Source organism: Perca fluviatilis, chromosome 22 (assembly GCF_010015445.1).
Source record: "Perca fluviatilis chromosome 22, GENO_Pfluv_1.0, whole genome shotgun sequence".
NCBI lineage: Eukaryota > Metazoa > Chordata > Actinopteri > Perciformes > Percidae > Perca > Perca fluviatilis.
The window spans coordinates 21,989,189-22,012,891 of record NC_053133.1 but is presented as its reverse complement, the minus strand read 5'-3'; the positions used below and the strand labels follow the sequence as shown (position 1 = coordinate 22,012,891).

Genomic DNA, 23,703 nt, shown 5'->3' with positions numbered 1-23,703 from the left:
AACTATAAACATGGTTTCTGCAGGATTCCTTCATAGAATGCAATTTAATAACTGTTTCTTGGTCATATGGTAAACCAGTAGTGATGATATGATGTGGAATTATTATTAGGTCCCATTTTTCAGTAATTACCAGCAGTATAAAACGATAATTCCTACTGATATAGTTAATTAAATTAACGTGACCTGGACCATAATAAGTACAATGGATTCCTCAAAAAATAAATAAACACTTAAGACAACCTGCAGATAGCCTGTATAAAGATTCACTGTTTCTCAAAACTGACCTACAGCTACAGTGTAAAGCCCTGTTACAGATTGTTGTTCTCTGCATATGAAAAACTGCACCTTTTTAATCTATGACTCAAACTACAGGCAAGTGTCTGAAGGAACTATTCAATCTTGTTTCCAGTACATAGAGTTCATAGAGTCCCTTAGTTACAGTAACTGACTCAAATGCCCACATTGCCCACATTTTAAAGTGCTACATCGAAGCGCTTTGCACTGACAGATTACTGGGGAGAAACCATCTGTGCTGACACTGCAGAGTGAGGTCATATTACCATATTACTGTAAGTCTCCTTTTCTGCAGTTACAGTCTTACGGGTGTATCATTTCCCATCTGAGGGGATTATTGATAAAGAGCAGTTGTACTGTAGCAATGTCTCCTTCACTTATAACCTATAATCATACATCTGAGAACAACTTTAAACACATCCCACTTGAATGTACATAACTCTTGGTGGTGCTGATGTCAACAGTTTGTTCTTGTTTGTCAAAAAGGAGTGCACAGTATAACATCAATTTTTGACTCATTTTACCCTAAGGAATTAAAGCCATAAGAAGGTTAGCCAGAGGCATCAACAGCTCTTATGTGATTGTTGTCAGCAACTCCACCCACTGAACAGACTGCATATCTGTGCTTATAGGACACCACAGACAGCAATATCAAGGTTAACAGGTTATTGGAGTTTCCTATGCAAATGATTTCAGGTAACTTCTGTATTTTTTATTTCCTTGTGGTGTCATTTTTCTTTAAATCCACGAGACTTCAAAAACACCTTTAAAAGCCATAAGAAGGTTAACCAGAGGCATCAACAGCTCTTATGTGATTGTTGTCAGCAACTCCACCCACTGAACAGACTGCATATCTGTGCTTATAGGACACCACAGACAGCAATGTCAAGGTTAACAGGTTATTGGAGTTTCCTATGCAAATGATTTCAGGTAACTTCTGTATTTTTTATTTCCTTGTGGTGTCATTTTTCATTAAATCCACGAGACTTCAAAAACACGTTTATCCAATTAAATTAAAGTTATGTGCCTTTTAGCCTGGTTATAAGTTACTCTTTAAAAACACTATACTTCAATGAATGTACGGTGATTTTCCATCACTGGCTGGTCTAGTTAGCAGTGCATAAGCAGTGGTGGGTGAGTTATTTGGTGAGAGCCTTTACTCAAGTAAAATCAGTAATCCTACACACACTATACAAAATATCATCATTATACAATCATTCATTATGCAGAATGGTACATTTTTTGAAAAATATGCAGCATCAGCATTGATACACGAGCAATTTTAATCTAAAAACATCATATATAGTAGTAAAACACTGACAGGGGTTTTTTTTTCTGCAGAATGAGTACTCTATAGTGTGGTATTAGCACTTAAGTAAAGGATCTGAATATTTCTTCTACCACTATATGTTTTGAATGTCAAATCCTATTCTTCAAAATGTGTCAAATGAATGTAGTGAAATAAAGAGTACAATATTTCTCTCTGAATCTAGTAGAGTAAAATATAAGGTATCATAAAATGGAAGGGAAGTACAAATACCTCAATACTGAATACAGTAGGCCTACTTAGTGTGAGTAAATGTACTGCTGGTGGGCTTTACCATGGGGTGTAATGGGGACTCTAGCACACATGGACTAAAGTGGGTGTTACCTTTAAGAATGTGTACGTGACTGATTGGCGCTGATTGCAAGATGACGCAAGGCCAAGGCGGAAGTGCTGTGACCCTTATCAGGACGTTCATACATCTATGACTGAGGAGGAACCGGAGGACTAGGAGGAAGCAGCCAGCAGCTAACTTGCAACAGAGGACGCGTAGTGTTTGACCGGCAATAAGGTGAGATTACTGACATTGACCGACCTTTTATTCATTTGTATATTATATCGTTAGACAGTTGTTGAGCTGCATTGCCTTTTACGCGAGTCTTTCCCTCAACCGAAAAGATATGATAGCAAACGTGCAGCTAACTAGCTAGCTTAACGTTACTCACAAATAGGTATTTTCAGTGTCGCATGTCCTTTGACTGTATCATAATGTTTCGTTTATAAATTCATATTACAGTTAATCGACAACATATGTATGTATTGTTTTTAATATGAAAGCCTTGATTTTGATTTGTCCCTGGTTTGCAAGTGTGATGAGGGAATATTCTTGCACTCCCCTAAAAAAACAATAATCTCTTCCAAATGTATAAAATGACCTGGTCAGACATGCAAAAGTGTCAAAATATGTCTAGAGAAAAACCTTTCTTACAGAGGAAGAGCTAACGTGGAGTGACGTGATGCAACCTCAATGTGACAGCTCCCCTTGTTTAATATCACTGACAATATGTTTTAATACCATGCACAATATTGCGTTTTTTTTCTTATTTACTAAATATATTGAGAGTTAAAAAACATGCAACATAAATTTTTGTGAGGATTTCTAAAATATGCTTATTAACCAGTTGTGTCTACAGCTGACATTATTGTTGATTGATTCATTTCTTTTTCCTGATATTTTATAGGTCCAATTTGATTAATTGAGAAAACAATCCTCAGATGAATTGATAATGTTGAGGCCCATGGTGACACTGCGTCTAAATTACCTCCAACGTATTGTGTGTATTACTGCCCTGTAACTCTTGTTACTTTTAGACTGTCATATATCTAATATCAGCATGGTTGATGTGTCTGTAAGGCTATGATAAAACAAGGAAGTAGTTAGATCCTGTGCAAACTGCCAAAAAAATGCTCTCTTTAGTCTTTTGGAGAGGCATAACTGAGCTCTTCTGGCTTTGCTGTAATACTTTCAGTTGATTTTTCAGTTTCAATATGGACACAAGCCCCTTTTGTCATTTTGATGTTTTCATCAGTTAATGATTGCATTAAATCTGGATACTTTAAATATGTATTACCTCTGGATAATGAATCAGTAGCCATTTCCTGCTTTAGCTCAGGAATGAAGAAGTGGTTTGAATTACCGGTAAGCTTGGTACATTGTGTTAGTCCCCACCTATAAGGAAGGAATGCTTTCATGGAAACACGCAGGTGGTTTTGTCAGTTGGAGCCAACGCTTCTTATTAAGCTCAGACCGACACCTCAGTGTAGTCTGCATGTGAGATGTTTATGAATTAAACAAAGGTATCACTGCTGTGGACAGTACCTGAAGGTCACGCTTGTGTGTGTGTGTGTAAGTAAACTCAAAATAAACATTGTATCTTATGACAAAAAAAAGCAAGTAAGAAACCTACTTAATCCTGTATATAAAATGTTTTTAATGCTGTTTCAGTGAATAAGAGTCAGTCAGTTTAATGTTCAGAGAAAACACTCCTCCCTGCAGACCTACAGCAACCTTTTCATAGTCCTCTGAATAGCAACTCTGTTAGAAAACCAGACTCTGCACACATCCTCTCCCTCCCTCTCTGTTTCCTTTGGTCTTTCAATCTTCGCATTTGTGTTTCTACTTTGCCAATCTGAATCTTTATATTTTATATACCCAGGTTTTTTTTTCTTTGAAACAACCGCAACAATGGATCGAGTGAGGTCTGCATTCAACAGCATGGTGAGTGCTTGTTACTTTTATTCAAAGTTGATGTTTTACACTTTTTTTAAAAGGTTTTTCCAGTGTTTGAACTATACCGTGGCCTTTGGGGGAGCCCACTTTTTTTTTTTTAACCGGGGGGGGGTCGTGCGCTTGCGACTTCCAATGACTTACAAAGATACATAACGGCTACAAGTGTATGCACTATACAAGATTTACCCTATTATACTTTATCAGCAGGAATTGATAGGGCAAACAGCCACCCACAAATAGTCATATAATAATAATAATAATAATAATAATAATAATAATAAGAAGAAGAAGAAGAAGAAGAAGAAGAAGAAGAAGAAGAAGAAGAAGAAGAAGAAGAAGAAGAAGCAGCAGCAGCAGCAGCAGCATCAGGCTGTTTTTGAGATTTCACATGAACAACGGTTCATCGCTACACAATTTCTTAGTAAATCCAAAAATAATTAAACTGCCTTGTTTCCTTTTTGCCATGGGTATATGATGCTAACTGCAGAATGGATATCAAGGACTTAGCGTGTCGATGAATGGCCTCCCAACATTTATATTTTTTTCTATGAATCTTTGAGTTAACATGTGTAGTGGAAGTTTTTCTTGAAGCAGCAGGGTTCTTGCGATATCAATGGATAAGAGATGAAACGAATAAAAGGCTGTTTGAGAATTAAACCAAAGTTTGGTCTTTGAGTATTTATTATATTTGCAAATATAAAAATACAGTTTCTCAGGTACACGCAGCACGTCTGAAAAAGTCTTTCTAAACTCTAGTCTAAACATCACACATTATATACTTGAAGAAAACCCCTTAAGCCATCCTCCTCAACTTATCTTTAGCTGCTGACCATTTGGGTAAACATCATAAATGAACATAAATGAGTTTACGGCCCCCCTTCTGCTACCGTTCTTCTCCTTAGTCTAAACACCTGCCCTCAGCAGGAGACAGGGACAGACACAGTTCACATAATTGGAATTCCCTTCTTCACCTTATCTGTTAAGAATAAACGATGAGAGGAGGTTCAACCAGAAAAAGAAAATACTTTGACTAGGCTCAAAGTTCACGGTTGCCATCTGTTCCTTCTGGTGCCTAAGAGTCTACACTAAAGAAGCAACATCTTGTGGAGTTATAAAACAATTATTTAACAATAAGGTTAAAATAAAATTTTGCCATCACACATGTACTAAACATTTGAATTTGCGCCGCCACGCCTTGATGCTCATGACAAGAATAGCATGTATAGTTATCTTTATTGAAGTGAATTAGGTTTAAATTTAGCAATTACACAAAACTGAAATTGCATGTCAAAATGACACACTGTTAATATTTTTATTAATATTTTTAGAGATTTTGCATCGTCTGATTATAAAATATGCTTAGACCTGTGTAACCACTTGGCTACCCATGCAGCTGAGGGATCAGAATGGAACACATTGCTCTCATAGTTTTCACTCTTATCTCTTCCTGTCTTTCTCCCTCTCTAGATAAAAAGTGAGCGGTACAGCAGGTTCACTCTGCAGCCGGCAGAGGACGGAGAAAGACATGTTGAGGTCAAACTGTCGGATGGCGCCACAGAGGCCGAGGAGCAGGCCGGGGGATCTCCGAGCTTCAGGCCAGCACCCCCACATCAGAAACGGAGTACTATTTGCTACATGGCCCTGGGGATTCTGCTGATATTTGTCACCGGTACGCCACGCTCATCATTAACATGGCCCTCTTTCTTTATCTATTATCTAAATGATATAACATGATATATAACGGTGGAAACCTAGGGCTGGGAAATGATTCAATATGATACGTCTTTCATTGGAATCATTATATACTTTGGGTGGGGGAAAAATCGATACAGTATATATGTGTTGGTCAGTGTGTCTGCTTGACAATCCCATTTTGCAGCAATAAAATTGAAGGGAGATGAACAAACCGACACAACAATCTTTTTAGATCAAACAGATGTTGACAAAGTTTCCTTTTGGGAACATGACTTGAAATTGGGGGAAAAAATTTGAAATTGGAAAAAATGTAATAAATTGCAATATGTAAAGTATCGTGATGCTGTCGTATCGTGAGGCTTCTGGCGATTCCCTAACAATTACGTTGTCTAAATTGATAAGAACAAGCACATACTAACTCAATTTTCTCAGAACATCTGTTCGGAAACATTTTTGAGGGAATATCATTTCTAAGAATTGCGGATTTGTTTTAACATCACACTATTTTTGTGCATGCATGTAAACATAGTCAGTATATAGCTGGAAAACAATTTTTTTTTTTTTTTTGTCTTTTAATTTCACTTGAAACGGTTTACCACATTATTGATGATTATCTAAAATCTCATTGTGAAAAATGTTTTGTGAAAGCACCAATTGTCAACCCTACAATAACGTCGCAATATCGATGCATTTGGTCAAGAATATTGTGGTATCGGATTTTCTCCATATCGCCCAGCCCTATGGAAACCAATGAATATTTTTACATTTGAGAAGCTGGTACCAGTAAGTTGTGGGATTTTCTTTTTGCTTTAAAAAAAATGATACTTTTGATTGGAAGAATTACTGCAAACAAATGGCATACTTCAAAAACCAGTCTACACAACTGGACTCTATTTTATACCAATAACACTCATAAAATCTAGTTGTGGCCTACAAAGAAGTTGCAACTTATTTAGCTGTAACTTTAGGGACAAAGTGGAAAATGAATTACATGTCTCTGTACAAGTGCCTTAATTAGGTCATTGCTCTATTTGTCTTCCAGGCTACATGCTTGGTTACCTCTGTCACCGTGAAACTCAGGTGGAGTCGGTGAACTGTGGCACCGAGCCGGAAGGAACGACCGCTACGCCACCTGTTGTTACGCCACCTGTTGTTGTACCAGCTCCAGACGTTCCTCTGAACCAACTCCTCGCACAGAAACTCACCAGCCGCGCATTTGACGAAACTCTGAGGTACACTGTTCATGTGCACATCTTTTCCAACCACACTCAATGTTATGTCGTTATACTGAAGACTATATTGAAGCCAAAAGAGAACACAAACATACAAACACCCGACAATCAAACAAACCTGCCAATTTCTTAAAGCAACACCAAAGATTCTTTTGTACCTTTTTTTTAAAATAATGTTTCCAAAATCGTTTCAGTGGTTCATCAACTCGTAACAGGGTGAACGGCACTTCTGCATTAGGTTTGCGGCCCTCTATCGGCTATAACTGCACTATGCAAGTTTGCCAGATCGGGTAGAGGATCGCGATATTACGAATCCCACTATGGCCACGCCAAGACCTGCCCTTTAATAGCATTTATTGGCCAGGCGTCCATGCTTACGCAAGATAACGTAACCCCATTTGTTCAGATCCTATCCCCTGGACAAACGGCAATCCTAACCTTAACCACTCGAGGTCAAATGCCTAACCCCAACCAATCGAGCTGCTTCGTAGGGCGGGTCTTGGCGTGGCCATAGTGGGAGTCGTAATTTTGCTAGGGGATCTGTAGTTCGAATGAGACATAATGGGACATTACGACAGCGGTAATGGACAATTCCGCTTCCAACCTGTAGGGGGACCGAAGAGGAAAAGTGCTTTGGTGTTGCTTTAATAAGTAAATGATCCCCGTTACAAACAATAAAAATAAATCGATGTTACAGTAGTAATGATTTGTGCCAGCCAGGTACTGTTTTGGTCTCAATAACCTTCAGCTTTCTGTTAGAGGGAAAGGAATAATACATTATACAATTAACTGGATGAGAGGGATCAGAGGACCTTTTTATTTTTAATTAAACTGCAGACAGTCTGAGAAACAAACGAGACAGAGGAAGGTTACAATGGGTTTGATTTTGTAAGGGAAAATAAAAAGAGAATAATAAAAGTTCCATGACTTTAATGGATGACGTTGACCCAAAGAAGCACCCACAGCCAAACAGAGGTCTCTCATTTCTCCCACCACCAGCCCTCAAACCCACCACTTGCCATATACACTCAAATATCCAAACATGTTTGAAATTCAGTTTGTTTGAAATTTATTTCAAACATGTAAAAGAAAACAAAAGGTCATAAAACAGTACTACACAAAATAGAAAGCATAGAGATACACGTGTAACAAACACTTAATTTAGTTCGGAAAAGTAGTGGGAAGAAGAATACATGTATTCAGCCCCATCCCTTCTCCATAGGTTATTGTTAGTTAGGTAACAGCTTCCTCTGTCATAATAAAGCTTCCTCCTGTCTTTAATAATAATAATAATAATAATAATAATAATAATGTCAGTAATTGTAACATTTTCATGGTTCTCACTTGCTGACTATTTAAAAAAAAACAACTCCTAAGTCAGAACTGAGCAACATGAACAAAAATGTAAAATCTCTTTTGCTTTCCCTTGTAAAGTGCAGAAGGCTAGGACATGGTATCAACATCAGAAATGATTTCGTCATGTTCAAAAGTTTAGCAAGAATAAGCACAGAGAGCAGAAAAATCTTCACACTAATTCATATCCTCCTGGTGTTATGTTTAGAAGTGTTTCTATGACCCATATCTTGTCTGTTTATTTATGTGTGCCACCACTAATGGAAAGTTGAACCATTTTGCTGTTTGATAGAAAAAAAAAAAGACCTTAAGCTCATGCAAACCCTTTTTTTTAAATGCTTTATGGCCTAGCAGTCTGCAAACTGATCGCGGGGAACACCACAGCTTTGATCTATGACCTAAGTAAAAGTAGCAATACCACAGTGTAAAAATGGTCTGTTTCAAGTAAAAGTCCTGCATTCAAAATCTTTCTCGAGCAAAAGTATTCGCATAAAAATATACTTAAAGTACTCACAATGCAAAATGGTCCATTTCATTATAATATATATTATAGTATTGCATTATGTATTCATCATTTTTATATCGTAGCTAATAAAGGTGGCGCTTTGTCCGTCCACTAAAAATGTTGTTTTTGCGACTGGCTGGCTCAGATTGTTACAGAACCTGAGTAAATGTACTTAGTAACTTTCCATCACTGTTGTTCTGCAGATCAGAGTTGGAAACTTAACAATATGCCATGAAATGAGGTCAGCCTTCTCATTGTTAGAAGTATGTTATTTTGAAAGAGTGCTTCTTGTAATGTACGTGTACAAACGACATCTGTGTTATGAGTCATCTTCTGGCCTTTTTTCCTCTGAAGTGTTTTGAGCTATGCGTGAAAGGTTAGTTACAGAAGCCTGGGGCCCGTTCCAGGAAGGAGGTTTAACAAACTCTGAGTCCAACCCTGATCTCTGAGTTGATTTACCCTGAGATGGGAATGGAGTTTTCGGTTCCAGAACAGCTGATTTGAGTTGGTTCAGTCAACTCGGAGTAGGTTGACTCAGAGCTAAGCGCGTGCACCACCACTATAAAAAGGCAGCCTGAATGGAGCCATGATACGATTCACCATGGTAACAACCACAAACAAACGGAAATACTCATGAGCACATCCATCGAGTTTGAACATGTATTTTGTTAAAAAAAGCAACACAGCGGCTGCTAAAGACAGAATTTGTGTGGGAGAGAATTGCTGCTAGAGTAAATGCGTAAGTTCCACTATAGTGTAGTAATATAATATTTAATCATAAGCATATAATATTACATTTAGGTGCAATCCTGTGGGCGAAAAAATCCTAGGCCTACTACTCGCATTCTGAGGCTGCAGCACCATCATTGACAGAATTATAATTCATATCTTTTATTTCAAAGGGTTTACATCATTCACCTGCAATCCTGTGAAACTCCTTTTTAATGGCTCTCACTGGTTTGTGTCCAGGGAACACTACAAAAACATTTAAAACACGTTTCAGAGCGAGTCAAACTCTTCTGACGGTGCTTTGCTATACAGTGGCTTTACCAAAATGCTCTGCATTACCAATGTTGTAAAGAAAACTGCTGTTTGCAAAAAAAAAAACGTAATGCGACACAAAGAATCTGCTGGGATGTAGAGCATGTCCACGATGGGTGATGTTAGTGATATGAGGACGGATATGGTTATGTAGGCTACATTAAGATTAAGATTATTAATTAAGATATTTATGTCAGAGTTAAAATAACACAGTTAAAATCTCTTTTTTTTTTTTTTTTTTTTTCTCATACTAATGACACATGTACATTTGTTTGTGTGGAAAGCCCGCTTTTATTAAGCAACTGTAGAAAGGCATTCGGAAACGTCAACAGATCATCATCATCAGCGTACACGGGGCAACAAGCGCACGCTAACGCAGGCGCGCACCTACATAATAAGCTTTTTTAAAATTTAAAATGTTCAATGCCTTATCGCGCTGATGTGACCGAACCCGACCCGACCTGTTGGGTCCCGTCGGGTCCGGATGGGCTCGGTTCGGGTATCCGTCCTCTAATGCAGATAACAAACTGCGCTAAAATGCGCCTAATACAGGCTGAATGAATGAGGAAATGAAAGAGCGCTGCGTCAGAGGGAGGAGTCTGAGAGAAGAGAACCTGCTCCCAACCAGGTTAGCTTCACAGGCTCAGTTACCATAGTAACTGACTCTGAGGTTAAGTTACCTCTCTTTCTGAAACGGGCTGGAGTTCCCCCGCTGTCACAGGTTTGATCTGCCTCCCTTTCTGAAACCGAAAACTCAAGAGTTTCCCTCATCTCAGGGTTAACAAACTCAGAGTTTTCACCAAACCTGCTTTCTGAAACGGACCCCCGAACTGAGACAAAGTTGATTTTGTTTCTCTGCAGGGCCTTTGACCTGTCCAGTCGCTCAGCAGGAAGTGAGGAAGACCGGAGTCAGGCAAACCGCATCTTTGACCAATTCAAGAAAGCAGAGATGGAGCCCTGGACTGACATCCACTACGTTCAGCTGCAGACACCAGACAGGTTGGTGACACATTATTTACTGTTTGATGGATGAATGGATAGCTTGCTTGATTGATTGATTGATTACCACCAAAAATCTTTTACTTGAGGGATATTTCTTTAAAATGTCACAATTTGGCATTCGGATGGGGACATACTTCAAGTCCAAAGTGTTTAGATTGTGGCATTTCCATAGATGCACTAGGGGGTAAGAAGGGAGACCTTTTTATATTCAATCCTGGCGGAAACGGGCGGCCAGTGACGTGAATGGAGAATGGGTGTGATGTGGTCGTATTTTCGCACTCTCATCAGGATCCTCGCCGTGTGTGTGTTACACAGGGCCCTGTAAAATAAAGTGTTGCCAACAAAATAAAAACCAATTGATGGCATTTGGTGCATCTGATAACCCTTAAATTGCCTCCTCGGCTCCTCCACTTGCGTCCCTCCCTCGCGTCTTAGTCCCTCCCACCAATGAGGTACGGGAGAGACACGAAGAAAATCATCGGAGGAGAGAGACAACGAGGAAATGTGCTTTTAGGGGGATGAGACCTCCTTTCCTCTGAAGCGACACATAGTGAGTTAGGGACTCTTAAGCTGCACGGCTTCTGGGAAGACTACTCTCGTGTATCCTCGCTCATGGCTCCTCGGTGATCACTCCTCGATGCTCGCTGCTCTGGGCAGAAATAAGCGCTTTTGAGACGGCCTTCATGAAGGAGGGCCAGAACAACTTCCGGTTCAACCCGAGGACCAAGGAGTCGAAGAGCTATCAAATAAGGGTTATGAGATGCACCTATTGTAACAAGCTTTTGTCCTCTTATCTGCAGCAAGCGTCCAAACCGTGTCCGTTTTGGTTCAGATGTCTTCGAGCCTACAGGGTATTTGGCTTACAGTGCTCCTGGGGATGTTGAGGTGAGTTGATACAGTCCTACTTTTATCATGAAAACTTGAAAATGTTTGTCTCTTGTTTAAATGGACTTCAGTTAATAGACTTAAAGGCCCAATAAACTGTAACTGCAACTGGATCTGTTGGTTTTAGCTGTCGACTGTAGCGGCCTATCTGACTTATGCTTGTGTCCATAGGGCAAGCTGGTGTATGGCAACTATGGTCGTCAGGAGGATCTGGATGTTCTGCAGAAGAAGAACATTGAGCTGAAAGACAGTGTGTTGCTGCTCCGAGCTGGAAAGATCAGCTTTGCAGAGCAGGTGACTGCTGATTTGACGCCTTTTTATACTGTATGCCTTGTGTCATTGTTTTTGGAAAAGTTTTTCAGGAACTTCACTCAATTCTTCATTTTCATGTTTTCATTTTCTCAGGTTGATAATGCTGCCACAAAGGGGGCCTCTGCTGTTCTAATCTACCCTGACGCTCAAGATTACACATATGTAGCGGACACGGCACTCTACGGACATGTGAGTTTGCACGTACCAGTTTTTGTAGCATGCTGTTAAAAGCTATTGAGCCAAGTTGCCAGTAAAGACTTGAAACTAGGGGTGCAAGATCTATCATTCTCGCAATATCACGTTGCGCAATATCATTCGAAAGTGTCTCAATAAGTATGCAATATTTTGTGGAGCGCTGCGTCCCGTCCGTTGGCTGTGTGGCTTAGTTGGGTTTTAGAGTCCGCTTGAAACGCTATAATGATCATGTTTCGTTGGCCAGTTACCGTGCCACTTGCACGTTAGTGCACGTCAGCGCACGGGTCCACTACGTGACAAACCCTATGGAGTAGGGATGCACCGAATATTCGGCCACTGAAAATTTTCGAACAACATGGTATTGGGAATTGATTTTGAGTGTGTCCCCATTTAGGTGCATTTGGGTTCAGGCGACCCCTACACCCCTGGGTTCCCCTCCTTCAACCACACCCAGTTTCCCCCAACGCAGTCCTCCGGCCTCCCTAAAATCCCAGCCCAGACTATTACCGCCAACATGGCTTCAGCTCTCCTAAAGTATGTATACACACACACACACACACACACACACACACACACACACACACACACACACACATACGCGCACACGCACACGCTTTTAAAAATCTGTATTTCTGTTTTAATTTTATCTCTTGTTATAAAATATAAGAAAAAAACAATGGGAATAATTATAATATTGTTAATAACTAACTAACAATTTCACTGCCTGTAGAAGCCTGTACTGTAGATTTCCCTTTGTGATATTATCTTTTACTCCAAAGACTCAACTGTGACCTCAGCAGTAATTCTCTTTTTGAGTATTTTTCTTTTGTCACCGTCTGAAATTTGACTTGTGCTGTAAATAAATTGGTTTAATAAATGTAAAGAAAAACTCCTTTTATCCTCTCCAGGAAAATTGGCGGCCCTGAACCAGATGCAAGCAGCGGTTTTAAAGGCGGCCTCCCGTCAGTGGCTTACAGCCTGGGAGGCAGCAAGAACATCACTGTTGAGGTGAACAACGTGCAGGTCAACACAGAGATCCACAATGTGTTTGGAGTCATAAAAGGATTCACTGATCCTGGTAACTTTTTTTTTTTTTTGTTCTTTCTCTCCTCTAATCCTCTACAGTGGCATTATTTTTTTGTTTTTTCATCGTACATCTGAGATAATGTTTCGGTGTCTGTATGTGAATCTGCAGATCGCTACGTTGTGCTGGGAGCTCAGAGAGACGCCTGGGGTGAAGGTTTTGCCAAAGCCGCTGTTGGCACCTCAATACTGATAGAGCTGGCCAAGGCTGTTCACGAGATGGTGGAGAACGGTAACAAATATAACACTTACTAGACAGTAGACACAATACACATCATTTTTTTTTAATTTTTTGTCAACATCCCTTAAATGGAGCTCAGCCCTGGAAACACAAATAGAAAAATTGAAGATAAAAACAGTTACTTTGGATTTCCACGTTATTTGACTAAGTCAGACTGAAGTATGAAGTCTCATATTAACTTCAGATACATGTATCAGAAAGTTGTAGGACAAAACCCAAGCAGCAGTTCTTGCAGTCTTCACGTGGTATCTCGGCAGCCGCCATACCCCTGATTTGTAGTCCCATTATTAAGGAGGCATAAATCAGCTATGGTGTAACCTCAGTGATGGTAGTACAAGTACAAATAAGCAATTTATTATTATAACCGTGTCCTCACATGTTGTAGAATCTAAGTTACAGGATTTTTCCTGCATAGAGGAATTTTTCAGTAATGCGTAACAAAACATAAACGGATTTCCCTAACATTAGTTATTTGTAGTTCTTTGAGTCCTCACTAAAATAATATGATAATGCAGTTTAAAAATGAACTTGTTTTACTGTCACAACAGAACAGAGGAACATCAAAATATTCTGATACAATTTTGTTTTATAAAAATACAAATTTAAGATTATGGGTGTTGCCAACAGGGACGTTGTAGAGCGCCCTCTGGGGGACAAACTATGCAACGGCAACACTCAGAACTTGGTTGAAAGGTGTTTCGTCCGTTTTTTTTTATTTGATCTTTTAAATATTCATTTATCGGCCATTATAAATGCCAATAACGATAGTTTGGAAAATGCCTAATATCGGCCGCCGATATATCGGTCGGGCTCTAGTAAGTATGTTTTTAATTAGGTGAAATATGGATTAAATAAACTGCAGCAACAATGCCACCTTCTACCGCTAAGTAGGCTAATTTCCATGAATAGGCTAATCAAATACATTGCAAGCTACACTCATAAATCTGCGATGTTCCAGTGAATTCTAACGGGCCGTTGGTAAGCACGCAGCGCGACATGAATCCAGCAAACCCTTCCGGAGTTTCAGTCACGTGCTTATTTCAATTCGATACAAGCTCCACCACTGTTTTCGAACCAGTGTGCTTTGCGGGAGTCATACAAGCTTCGGTGCCTCGGTGTCAAACGTCCCATCACTAGTTTCATCAACCAGCTGTACCGGACTCTCGCGGTGATTTTTATTTAAATCTGATTATTCTTTTTCTTTATTAATTGGGTTACATTTACTCAAGCATAATGCACATTTCTGTTTATCAAATTGTCAGAAATAACAGGAAAATGCATAGATTTCTATCAAATAAGGTAGCACAGACATGTTTTCTTTACTGTACACGTACAGAGTTTCTTCTCCTGCATCAATGATGGGTTTTCCTTTTCCCAGATGGGTTCAGACCCAGGAGAAGCCTGGTGTTTGCGAGCTGGAGCGCCGGAGAGTACGGAAGTGTTGGCGCCACCGAGTGGTTGGAGGTGAAGAACTGAATTACTTTTGATTTGGATTTACAAATAAAAAAAAAAAAGAAAATGTTCTTTAATATGTCTGTTTTGTTTTTAGGGTTATATGTCTTCTATTGACAAACGTGTTTTCACCTACATAAGCCTAGATGGAGTGGTCATGGGTAAGTACAGGACGCTCCTGCACTATATCTCTGTACTGAGAAGTTCTCCAGTGGTTGTCAGTCGACTGAATTTATCTCCTCACAAGGTCGTGGGAGCTTTATGGCCTCAGCAAGCCCGCTGCTCCACAGCCTCCTCGAGACCACGATGAGAGAGGTAACGGCACAACAACAACCCACTTAGTCCTGATTCAGTTCTGTACAAACCAGTTTGTATTAACTTTAATTTGCCTCGTCCATGCAGGTGAAGAGCCCTCTTGGTTCTGGCACTGTGTACGATATGGTGGGAACAAGTAACTGGGAGGCCAAAACGTGAGTAGACGACCAATATGTAATGCCAAGTTTTCATTCAGTCAGCCAGCCAAAAGCTACATTTTCCTATTGTAACTATTTAAATCCCCTTTGTCAGGACAGTTTTGGTGTTTTTTTATGTTTTGTAGTCCTTAGAAATTAAACTGTTCAAATACAGTCAGGAAATTTGAACGCCACAGAAGTCTAAATAATACTAGTGCCGATATTATATGTGATTTTCGGTCCCAATACAGGTGCCTTCATTTGAGAAATATTAAACACATTTTTCTGTAAAAGCCTTTTTGTTTTCTAACAAAATAAGCCTGAATATTCAAGTATTAATTTGGTCTAAAACCAAGCAGCCAGAGCTTTTGCTTAAATAAAATACAGTCTAAAATTGGCACATTTGATTTAAATCGGCAACTAGGGCTGCAGCTATCGGTTATTTTAATATTTGAGTAATCTTTTTGTTGCTGCAGAACAATAACTTTACATTTACAACGTGTGCAGACTGAGGCCAATGTCAATGGACGACCCCGCCTATCCGTTCCTGGCCTTTTCTGGAATTCCCTCCATCTCTTTCCACTTCATCTCTCCCAATGTGAGTCTTGATATAAAACAAACTATTGATATATTCTGTTGATATTCTGTATTCTTACGTTTACCCACAAGAAGTAATAATGGGAATGTTAGGATGTCCACAACCCTCCTGTTAGTAGAGATAATCCGATTCAGACGATCGGTGTAGTAGAGCTTGCTTCTGGGTCAGCTATATTTTATCTACAAGTTGATATAAAGGTTAATGGAAACAGAAATGAAGAGGGGTTTCTCAGATTAAGTTAATGACGTTGCATGTAAACCAAAGATTAGATAGTCAGAATACATTGTAGATCAGTTCTTTATGTAAAAATAAGATCTGCGTTATTGGAATAAAAAGGTTGCAATAGATAATAATCTCCTATCCTGTTCATCTTTTAAAGAAGAACCCATCACTTGGGTTACTCAAAGAAATACACACGTTTTTCTAAATTCTTTGGTACAAGCTCATCACATAAATAAACCTCATTGTTTTGTTTTTGCGCAGTTAGCTGACATCTATTTGATTCTCTTTGTTACATCTTGGTGCTTATATTTTTAATTTTTTTTTTTTCGTTTTAAGACTGAGGCCTACAGTTACTATGGCACCAACCTGGACAACATGGATCACCTCAATTACGCAACCGGCCATCACACCAGTGAAATGGTGGCAGTGGCGGCACAGTTCGCCGGCCAGATGGCCCTGCGACTGGTCCACGACCACCTGCTCAGCCTGGATGTTGGCCGATACAGCAGCGTCCTCACCAAGGCTGTGGTCCGAGTCTACAAACGCGTCAACCAGCTCTCACAGGTCGGCCTCTCGCCCCCATTCTCCACTGGGCACGTCTGTGCTGCGTTCCGGCTGCGTTCCGGTTTTGTTCCATCCTCCGCCACGCGCCATACCACACCCGGAGCGTCCCAGAAGCGGAGCGTCTTGCCTGCCCAACTCGCAGATTATTTTGTCTCTACAAGTTCTTTACAGAGCAATCCCGTATTTATCAACATAGTATCTACGTTCCACTACAGTTAAACTCAATGCCTTTTTCTGCCTTTGTCCTTATAAAAAAGATCTGTGATGTCTGTTGTGTTTTTCCACCTCTAAGATGAATCTCTCGTCATCTGTGGTTTTGTAAAGGAGACCTAAATTATATTTGGGGGGCTCTTTTGGTAAATTGACTGGATGCTCTCGCTATTTCATTTCCTGCCTGGCTGTCTGAACGCCCCGCGGCTCGCGTGAAAATAGACCTGGCGCGTTTCTTTAGCGGAGAGCCGCTTCACTCACACTTCTGGGACGCGGCGCGGCTGGTGGAATATCGAGCATTGACCTGAATGGCAGCGATTGCTCGCGGTGCCGCAACGCAGCGCAGACGTGCCCGGTGGAAAATAGGGGTCACAATTTCCGTTCCACCCCATTATAGACAGAATACCAGCTGAGATCAGTTGGATTGTTTTTTTTTTTTTAACCAGAGCAGCAGTTTTCAGATTACATTACTTGCTTACATAATTGCAAAAGGGTTCACCAATGTTTTTTCAGTTAGTTTTTTTTTTTTTAAATGATATCAGATTAGTAAACAGAATGTGCCTTTGGAACATTGGATGAATGGTTGCTGATGATGGGCAATGTAGATATTGCATTAAAGATCAGCCACCCACTCAGATCAGCTGGTATTCTGTCTATAATGGAGTGGAATGGAAATATCTAAGTGACCCCAAACTTTTGACCAGTAGTGTATGTTTTTGACATCTAGCTATAAAGACCAGAATATGTTTGTTCTTAGAAATGTGTTGACGTTTATTCAACTCTTTGCTCTGTAGTCTGGCCAGCTGAAGGGGGTGAACCCCAACTGGCTGAATCGTGCACGCGGCTCCTTCCAACGAGCTGCTGCGAGCATCAAGACTGACATCCAAAACACTGACTTAAATGACCAGGAGGCCTGTCGGATCCTCAACGACAGGATCATGAGTGTAAGTTGCATACTGTGACACCTCTGCTGTGTACTCGCATGCATATTTAAACGTTATTAAATCCTTAAAAGCGCCGTTCGTAGCAGCACTTCCCCATGGATGAATTATCATTTAACAAAATGTTCAAGATTTACAATTTAAATCAGAAGTCTGGTCAAAGAATAAGTTAAAACCATTCCATGTGAGCTTTCAATGCTTACCAGACACATTGTGGCCTGTACTTTTATGGATGGATGGATGGATGGTTATAAGACTTCTGCTATATTTCAACATATATAATATGGTTGTTTGTTTGGTCTAGGTTGAGCACAGCCTTCTCTCTCCATACGTGTCCCCCACTGAGACTCCCTTCCGTCACCTCCTGCTGGGTCGGGGCTCCCACACTTTGGCATCCATCGCCGAGACCGCCGACATGGAGCAGCTCCACATCCAGCTGGCCCTGGCCACCTGGAACCTGCAGGGGTGTGCCAACGCCATGGAGGGAAACCTCTGGGACATCGATGAGGAAATCTAAAGGAAGACGGGGGAGTTGTAAGCGTGGGTATCGTGTGTGTTGTTTAAAATGAAGTTTGAGGTAGGGCAGAGGGAGAAGCTCCAATATCGGCACTTAAGCACAAGCTGTCAATCACAGGTCTAAGCCCCACCCTTTACAAAACAGGCTTGTACTTCCACAAAGATCCAGGAGGAGATGGAAATAGAAACATATTCTTAACTGTGAACCAACATCAAATACTTGAAGAAATATTAATACTACTGACAGATCTGCCTCCTCTCCTCCTGGCTCTACATGGAACCAGTCAAAGCCTGTGCTCTGTCCTCTCGCCTTCGAAACAATGAGAAACCTTATTTATACTTTTTTTATTTATCAGTGGCAGTGCCCACTATAAAGTTATTGTTTGTCTTTTTATACGACGTTATCGGAAGCAGTGCCTTCCATAATTATGACGGTTATACTGTCTAATCCTCCGGCAGCATCTGCTACAGAAATGACTCCTCAACTGTTGCTGACAAAATGGAGCCCGTGAGAAAGTTAGATTTTTTTTTATTTTAATTTTTTTTTATGGCCTTCATTTCTTCCATTTTATGTGAAGCGATTTCTAAAGGGACATCATCAAATCATGAGAAAGTGGCGTGCATTAGCGGTGCTTCACTCGGTCATCAAAATGGTTATTAATTAAAATGCATTAAAAGGGAGAAATGAAGGGCAGAAAAAAGTTGTTCCAGTCTGTCATAAACAAGTCTAGGAGCAGAGAAAAAACTAACTCTCTGGATATTGGGAAATTCTTATTTATATAGCAACAAGCCCAGAAAGTTAAGACTGGATTTATTCCCTGCTTGGTGACAGAATAAAAAAATAAATAAATAATGCACAAAAATGATCAAATCACCCTTTTTAGCGCGACAGCTAAACTGATTGGTTCCATAATTTGCAAGAAAGCCATTTATGTTGCACAGTTCGAACTTATGGAGCAGTTTATAATATAAAGTTATCGGGAGCAGTGTCTTCCATAACTAAAACCCATTATCGGAAGCAGTGTCTTCCATAATGACAAGCAGTGATGGTAGTTTTTGCCTACCAGTGTGTGTGTGTGTGTGTGTGTGTGTGTGTGTGTGAGTGATTTGCGTTTGTGTGTTTTTACATGTGTATTTATCGGGAGCAGTGTCTCTCATATTTCACTGAAGGGTGGAACGACTTATCGGGAACAGTGTTTCCCAGAGTTTTATACATATTTGTTTTGTCTTCTTTTATTTTATTATCTGTGTGCACTTCTCCATTTTTGCTCACTTTTGTGTACCAGGCTATGATTTTCCTGCAGCATTTTATTTTATTTTTTTTCGATTTACCGATTTTTCCATCTAATCAAGCAACTCCATACAAACACACACGGAAGAATATTAAAATGAATTCTATTCAGTTAGAAACAAACTTCTCTGTAGATTCTGTAGGCATTCTTACCTCCAATCCTCTTTGTTTTCTCTGTGTTAGTGACTTTAAAGACACAATAGATGTTGCACCTACATATAAATTCAATTCACAAGCTATAACTCTCTTTGCATGCGTTTCAATGACCTATTTCCTCTTCAATGCATGGTACTGTATTGCTTTTGATAAGGTGTAGCTCAACAGACTTGGACCATATTACGAACTTTTCAAATAAGTTAGGTTTAGATACTAAACTATATTTTTGTTTAATCATTTTTCTTCTTATACAAGTAAAATCAGTGGTTTTCCTAGAATATTGGCAGGCCTTAGCATTAGGAGGAACATAAAACGGCAGTAAAAATATGAGACCATAGATAAATATTCAACAAAGGTAACTGTAATTGCAACTTATTGAACCTGTATACAATTGTAAGTACAGAAAGGTAAACTTGTTTAAAGAACATTATTAGTCAGTTAGCCCTATTTAACCAGTGTAACTACATTTAAAATCCACTTTGTTTTAACATACCCTCAAGAGCAAACAGAACGTTACCATTTCATAATTTAGGTTATTACGTGTTTGGATACTTTTGTTTGTTTTCTGGTGTCACTTCTGTTGAGCTTGCTATTGTTATGGCCTGTTTTGACTTTCCTAGATTTGTTAACAAGAGTTTAAAATAAGGTTACTTTATCCCGAGGGGGGCAAGTTGGGTGGTTGGGAAATGGCTTTTCCGCCCACTGTGTGTACTGCAGTGTTTCAAAACCTGTTCATGAAATCATGTTTTTGTGATCTCAATGTTTAGCAGAAAAGTGTAATAAACCCTTTTGGCTTAGCATCCAGTAAATCTATGTCTGTTTCTGTCATGGTAAATAACAGAGAATCATAGCAGAGAACACTTATTTATTCTTGTCTAAGTTCCATTGTTTGTATTTTGGGTTGCAGCGAATGTCAAGGGCCGAATCAAGAGTTTGCATTGTTCCTTATTTTTTTTATTTTTTTTTATTTTTAATGCTCAGGGAATGGGGAAGCTAATGAAATAGTGCTTTAGCCAGCATCTTTAGCCAAATATTTCAACAGTGGCAGTTAATGAGAGTGCCGTTCTTCATTTAAGCAACATATTTGTATGCTTCCAGTGACGCTTTTCAGATTAAAAGCACAATTTGCTCCCAGCGATTCCAACAGATCTGAGATTTGTGATTATGTTTCCAATTTTTCCACCAGAAATTGTAGTTTTACTTTAGTCCACAAATACTGGGCTCAGTCACCTGCTGCACTAAATCTAGAATATCAAAAACCTTATGCGTCTCCACTGTGCAGTTTAATGTGTTTGCAGCTACTACATAAATATTAGACAGTACACTAGTTTTTAAGTTATTTATTGCACAATTTGAATTAAATTGTATTCAATACAAAAAATAAAAGTGCAACATGTGTATTATAATTATTACATTTGGAAATAATAATTTAAAATTACACTTATTACTTTAAACCTTCGGCTTTTATTTCGAAGCCTGAACATCCAAACAGGAAGTGCAATTATTTTGGTGATTTCGGGCATTGACATATATAAAAGATTTCGGGCCACGAAATTAAAATCCCACTATGGCCACGCCAAGACCCGCCCTACGAAGCAGCTCGATTGGTTGGGGTTAGGCATTTCACCTCGAGTGGTTAAGGTTAGGATAGCCGATTGGTCAGGAGATAGGACCTGAACAAATGGTCTTACGTTACCTTACATCCTCATGGACGCCTGGCCAATAAATGCTATTGAAAGGCGGGTCTTTCTTGGCCATAGTAGAATTCGTAATATCGTTTTCGGGCCAGCCGCCTCTTTGATCTATCTGTGAGTTGTTACGCACAGTGACGCTCATAAATCTCGACAGGCTTTTTGAGGAGCGTCCCCGGAATTAGGGAATTAACGGAGGAGAGAGACTGAGATAACCGATAACGGATACGCTGAATTTAACTGATTCCCCGATAAATAGCGCGGCTTACCGCCGGGCTGCAGCAGCGGAGAGCGACGGACTGAGCGAGGACTGACCGGAGGAAGGGGGACTGGTCTCCCGCAAAGCCCGTCTTCACAGGTTGGTATGCCCGGGGTTGTTTTTCCCTTTTTTCTTTTGATAGCTTGTTGCTCTCTCGATGTGGAAGATGCGACATGTTGCACCAAAACAATACATTACATTAAATGAGAGACAGTTATCATGTTCAGGAGTGAAACCGTAGCCTAATGGAGAGATGTTTACTGACAGACAGGCAGGTGGACACTTAACGTGACTAAGGCTTATCAGCTTTAGCAGATTGAAGCAGCAGCCTGATCAATTACAATCTATTCTGCTCTATTCAATAGAGATTAATAGACCACCTTCTCTCCATTATTGCTATGTACTGAGATTTACTATATATATTTTTTTTTAAATATAAAAAAATGATGTATTTGTCTCAGTGAGAGGTCACCCAGAGCTGACCTGGAATCAGATTCATAACCAGAATGATTTTCAAATAAGTTAGGTTTAGATACTAAACTATATTTTTGTTTAATCATTTTTCTTCTTATACAAGTAAAATCAGTGGTTTTCCTAGAATATTGGCAGGCCTTAGCATTAGGAGGAACATAAAACGGCAGTAAAAATATGAGACCATAGATAAATATTCAACAAAGGTAACTGTAATTGCAACTTATTGAACCTGTATACAATTGTAAGTACAGAAAGGTAAACTTGTTTAAAGAACATTATTAGTCAGTTAGCCCTATTTAACCAGTGTAACTACATTTAAAATCCACTTTGTTTTAACATACCCTCAAGAGCAAACAGAACGTTACCATTTCATAATTTAGGTTATTACGTGTTTGGATACTTTTGTTTGTTTTCTGGTGTCACTTCTGTTGAGCTTGCTATTGTTATGGCCTGTTTTGACTTTCCTAGATTTGTTAACAAGAGTTTAAAATAAGGTTACTTTATCCCGAGGGGGGCAAGTTGGGTGGTTGGGAAATGGCTTTTCCGCCCACTGTGTGTACTGCAGTGTTTCAAAACCTGTTCATGAAATCATGTTTTTGTGATCTCAATGTTTAGCAGAAAAGTGTAATAAACCCTTTTGGCTTAGCATCCAGTAAATCTATGTCTGTTTCTGTCATGGTAAATAACAGAGAATCATAGCAGAGAACACTTATTTATTCTTGTCTAAGTTCCATTGTTTGTATTTTGGGGGTGCCGAATGTCAAGGGCCGAATCAAGAGTTTGCATTGTTCCTTATTTTTTATTTTTTTTATTTTTAATGCTCAGGGAATGGGGAAGCTAATGAAATAGTGCTTTGAGCCAGCATCTTTAGCCAAATATTTCAACAGTGGCAGTTAATGAGAGTGCCGTTCTTCATTTAAGCAACATATTTGTATGCTTCCAGTGACGCTTTTCAGATTAAAAGCACAATTTGCTCCCAGCGATTCCAACAGATCTGAGATTTGTGATTATGTTTCCAATTTTTCCACCAGAAATTGTAGTTTTACTTTAGTCCACAAATACTGGGCTCAGTCACCTGCTGCACTAAATCTAGAATATCAAAAACCTTATCGTCTCCACTGTGCAGTTTAATGTGTTTGCCTGCACTACTAATAATAGCCACAACACATAATAATAACAGTAACAAAAAAAAAAAAAAAAAAAAAAAAAAAAAAAAAAAAAAAAAAAAAAAAAAAAAAAAAAAAAAAAAAAAAAAAAAAAAAAAAAAAAAAAAAAAAAAAAAAAAAAAAAGAGAACAAAAAGAAAAAACAAAAAAAACACAAATAAATTCATGAAAAAAAAATTTATAAAAATTAAAAAAACAAAATAAGATTAATAGAAGAAAAAATTAAAACCACACCTTATTACTTTAAACCTCTTTTACTAACTCCTCACATCAATCATCAAACAGGAAGTGCAATTATTTTGGTGATTTCGGGCATTGAC

At 39.2% G+C, this 23,703-nt stretch overlaps 2 protein-coding genes across 4 annotated transcripts in view; both read left to right on the top strand.

Moving 5' to 3' along the window:
* Positions 1 to 1,805: 1,805 nt before the first annotated feature.
* Positions 1,806 to 22,875, top strand: tfr1b (transferrin receptor 1b). Of its 3 annotated transcripts, none has more exons than XM_039789698.1 (19): positions 1,806 to 2,131; positions 3,775 to 3,836; positions 5,316 to 5,517; positions 6,586 to 6,775; positions 10,536 to 10,673; positions 11,477 to 11,561; positions 11,733 to 11,855; positions 11,967 to 12,062; positions 12,463 to 12,602; positions 12,977 to 13,146; positions 13,264 to 13,383; positions 14,771 to 14,856; positions 14,942 to 15,005; positions 15,092 to 15,159; positions 15,247 to 15,314; positions 15,804 to 15,894; positions 16,453 to 16,680; positions 17,685 to 17,834; positions 18,136 to 18,348. In XM_039789698.1, exons 2-19 carry the CDS (start codon positions 3,804 to 3,806, stop codon positions 18,346 to 18,348), a joined length of 2,265 nt encoding a protein of 754 aa, XP_039645632.1. In that variant the 5' UTR covers positions 1,806 to 2,131; positions 3,775 to 3,803. The 3 variants fall into 3 exon arrangements, 2 of the variants coding, with proteins under 2 accessions (XP_039645632.1, XP_039645631.1); XR_005637957.1 differs by lacking the exon at positions 1,806 to 2,131 and adding an exon at positions 22,271 to 22,875 and having other exon boundaries at positions 3,804 to 3,836; positions 18,136 to 19,998; XM_039789697.1 differs by lacking the exon at positions 1,806 to 2,131 and having other exon boundaries at positions 3,804 to 3,836; positions 18,136 to 20,603.
* Positions 21,545 to 23,703, top strand: part of tnk2a (tyrosine kinase, non-receptor, 2a) — a 37,703-nt gene continuing 35,544 nt past the window's right edge. The window contains exon 1 of the mRNA XM_039789694.1: positions 21,545 to 21,843. The gene's annotated coding sequence lies outside the window, so the exon portion shown is untranslated. The remainder of the gene's footprint in view (positions 21,844 to 23,703) is intronic.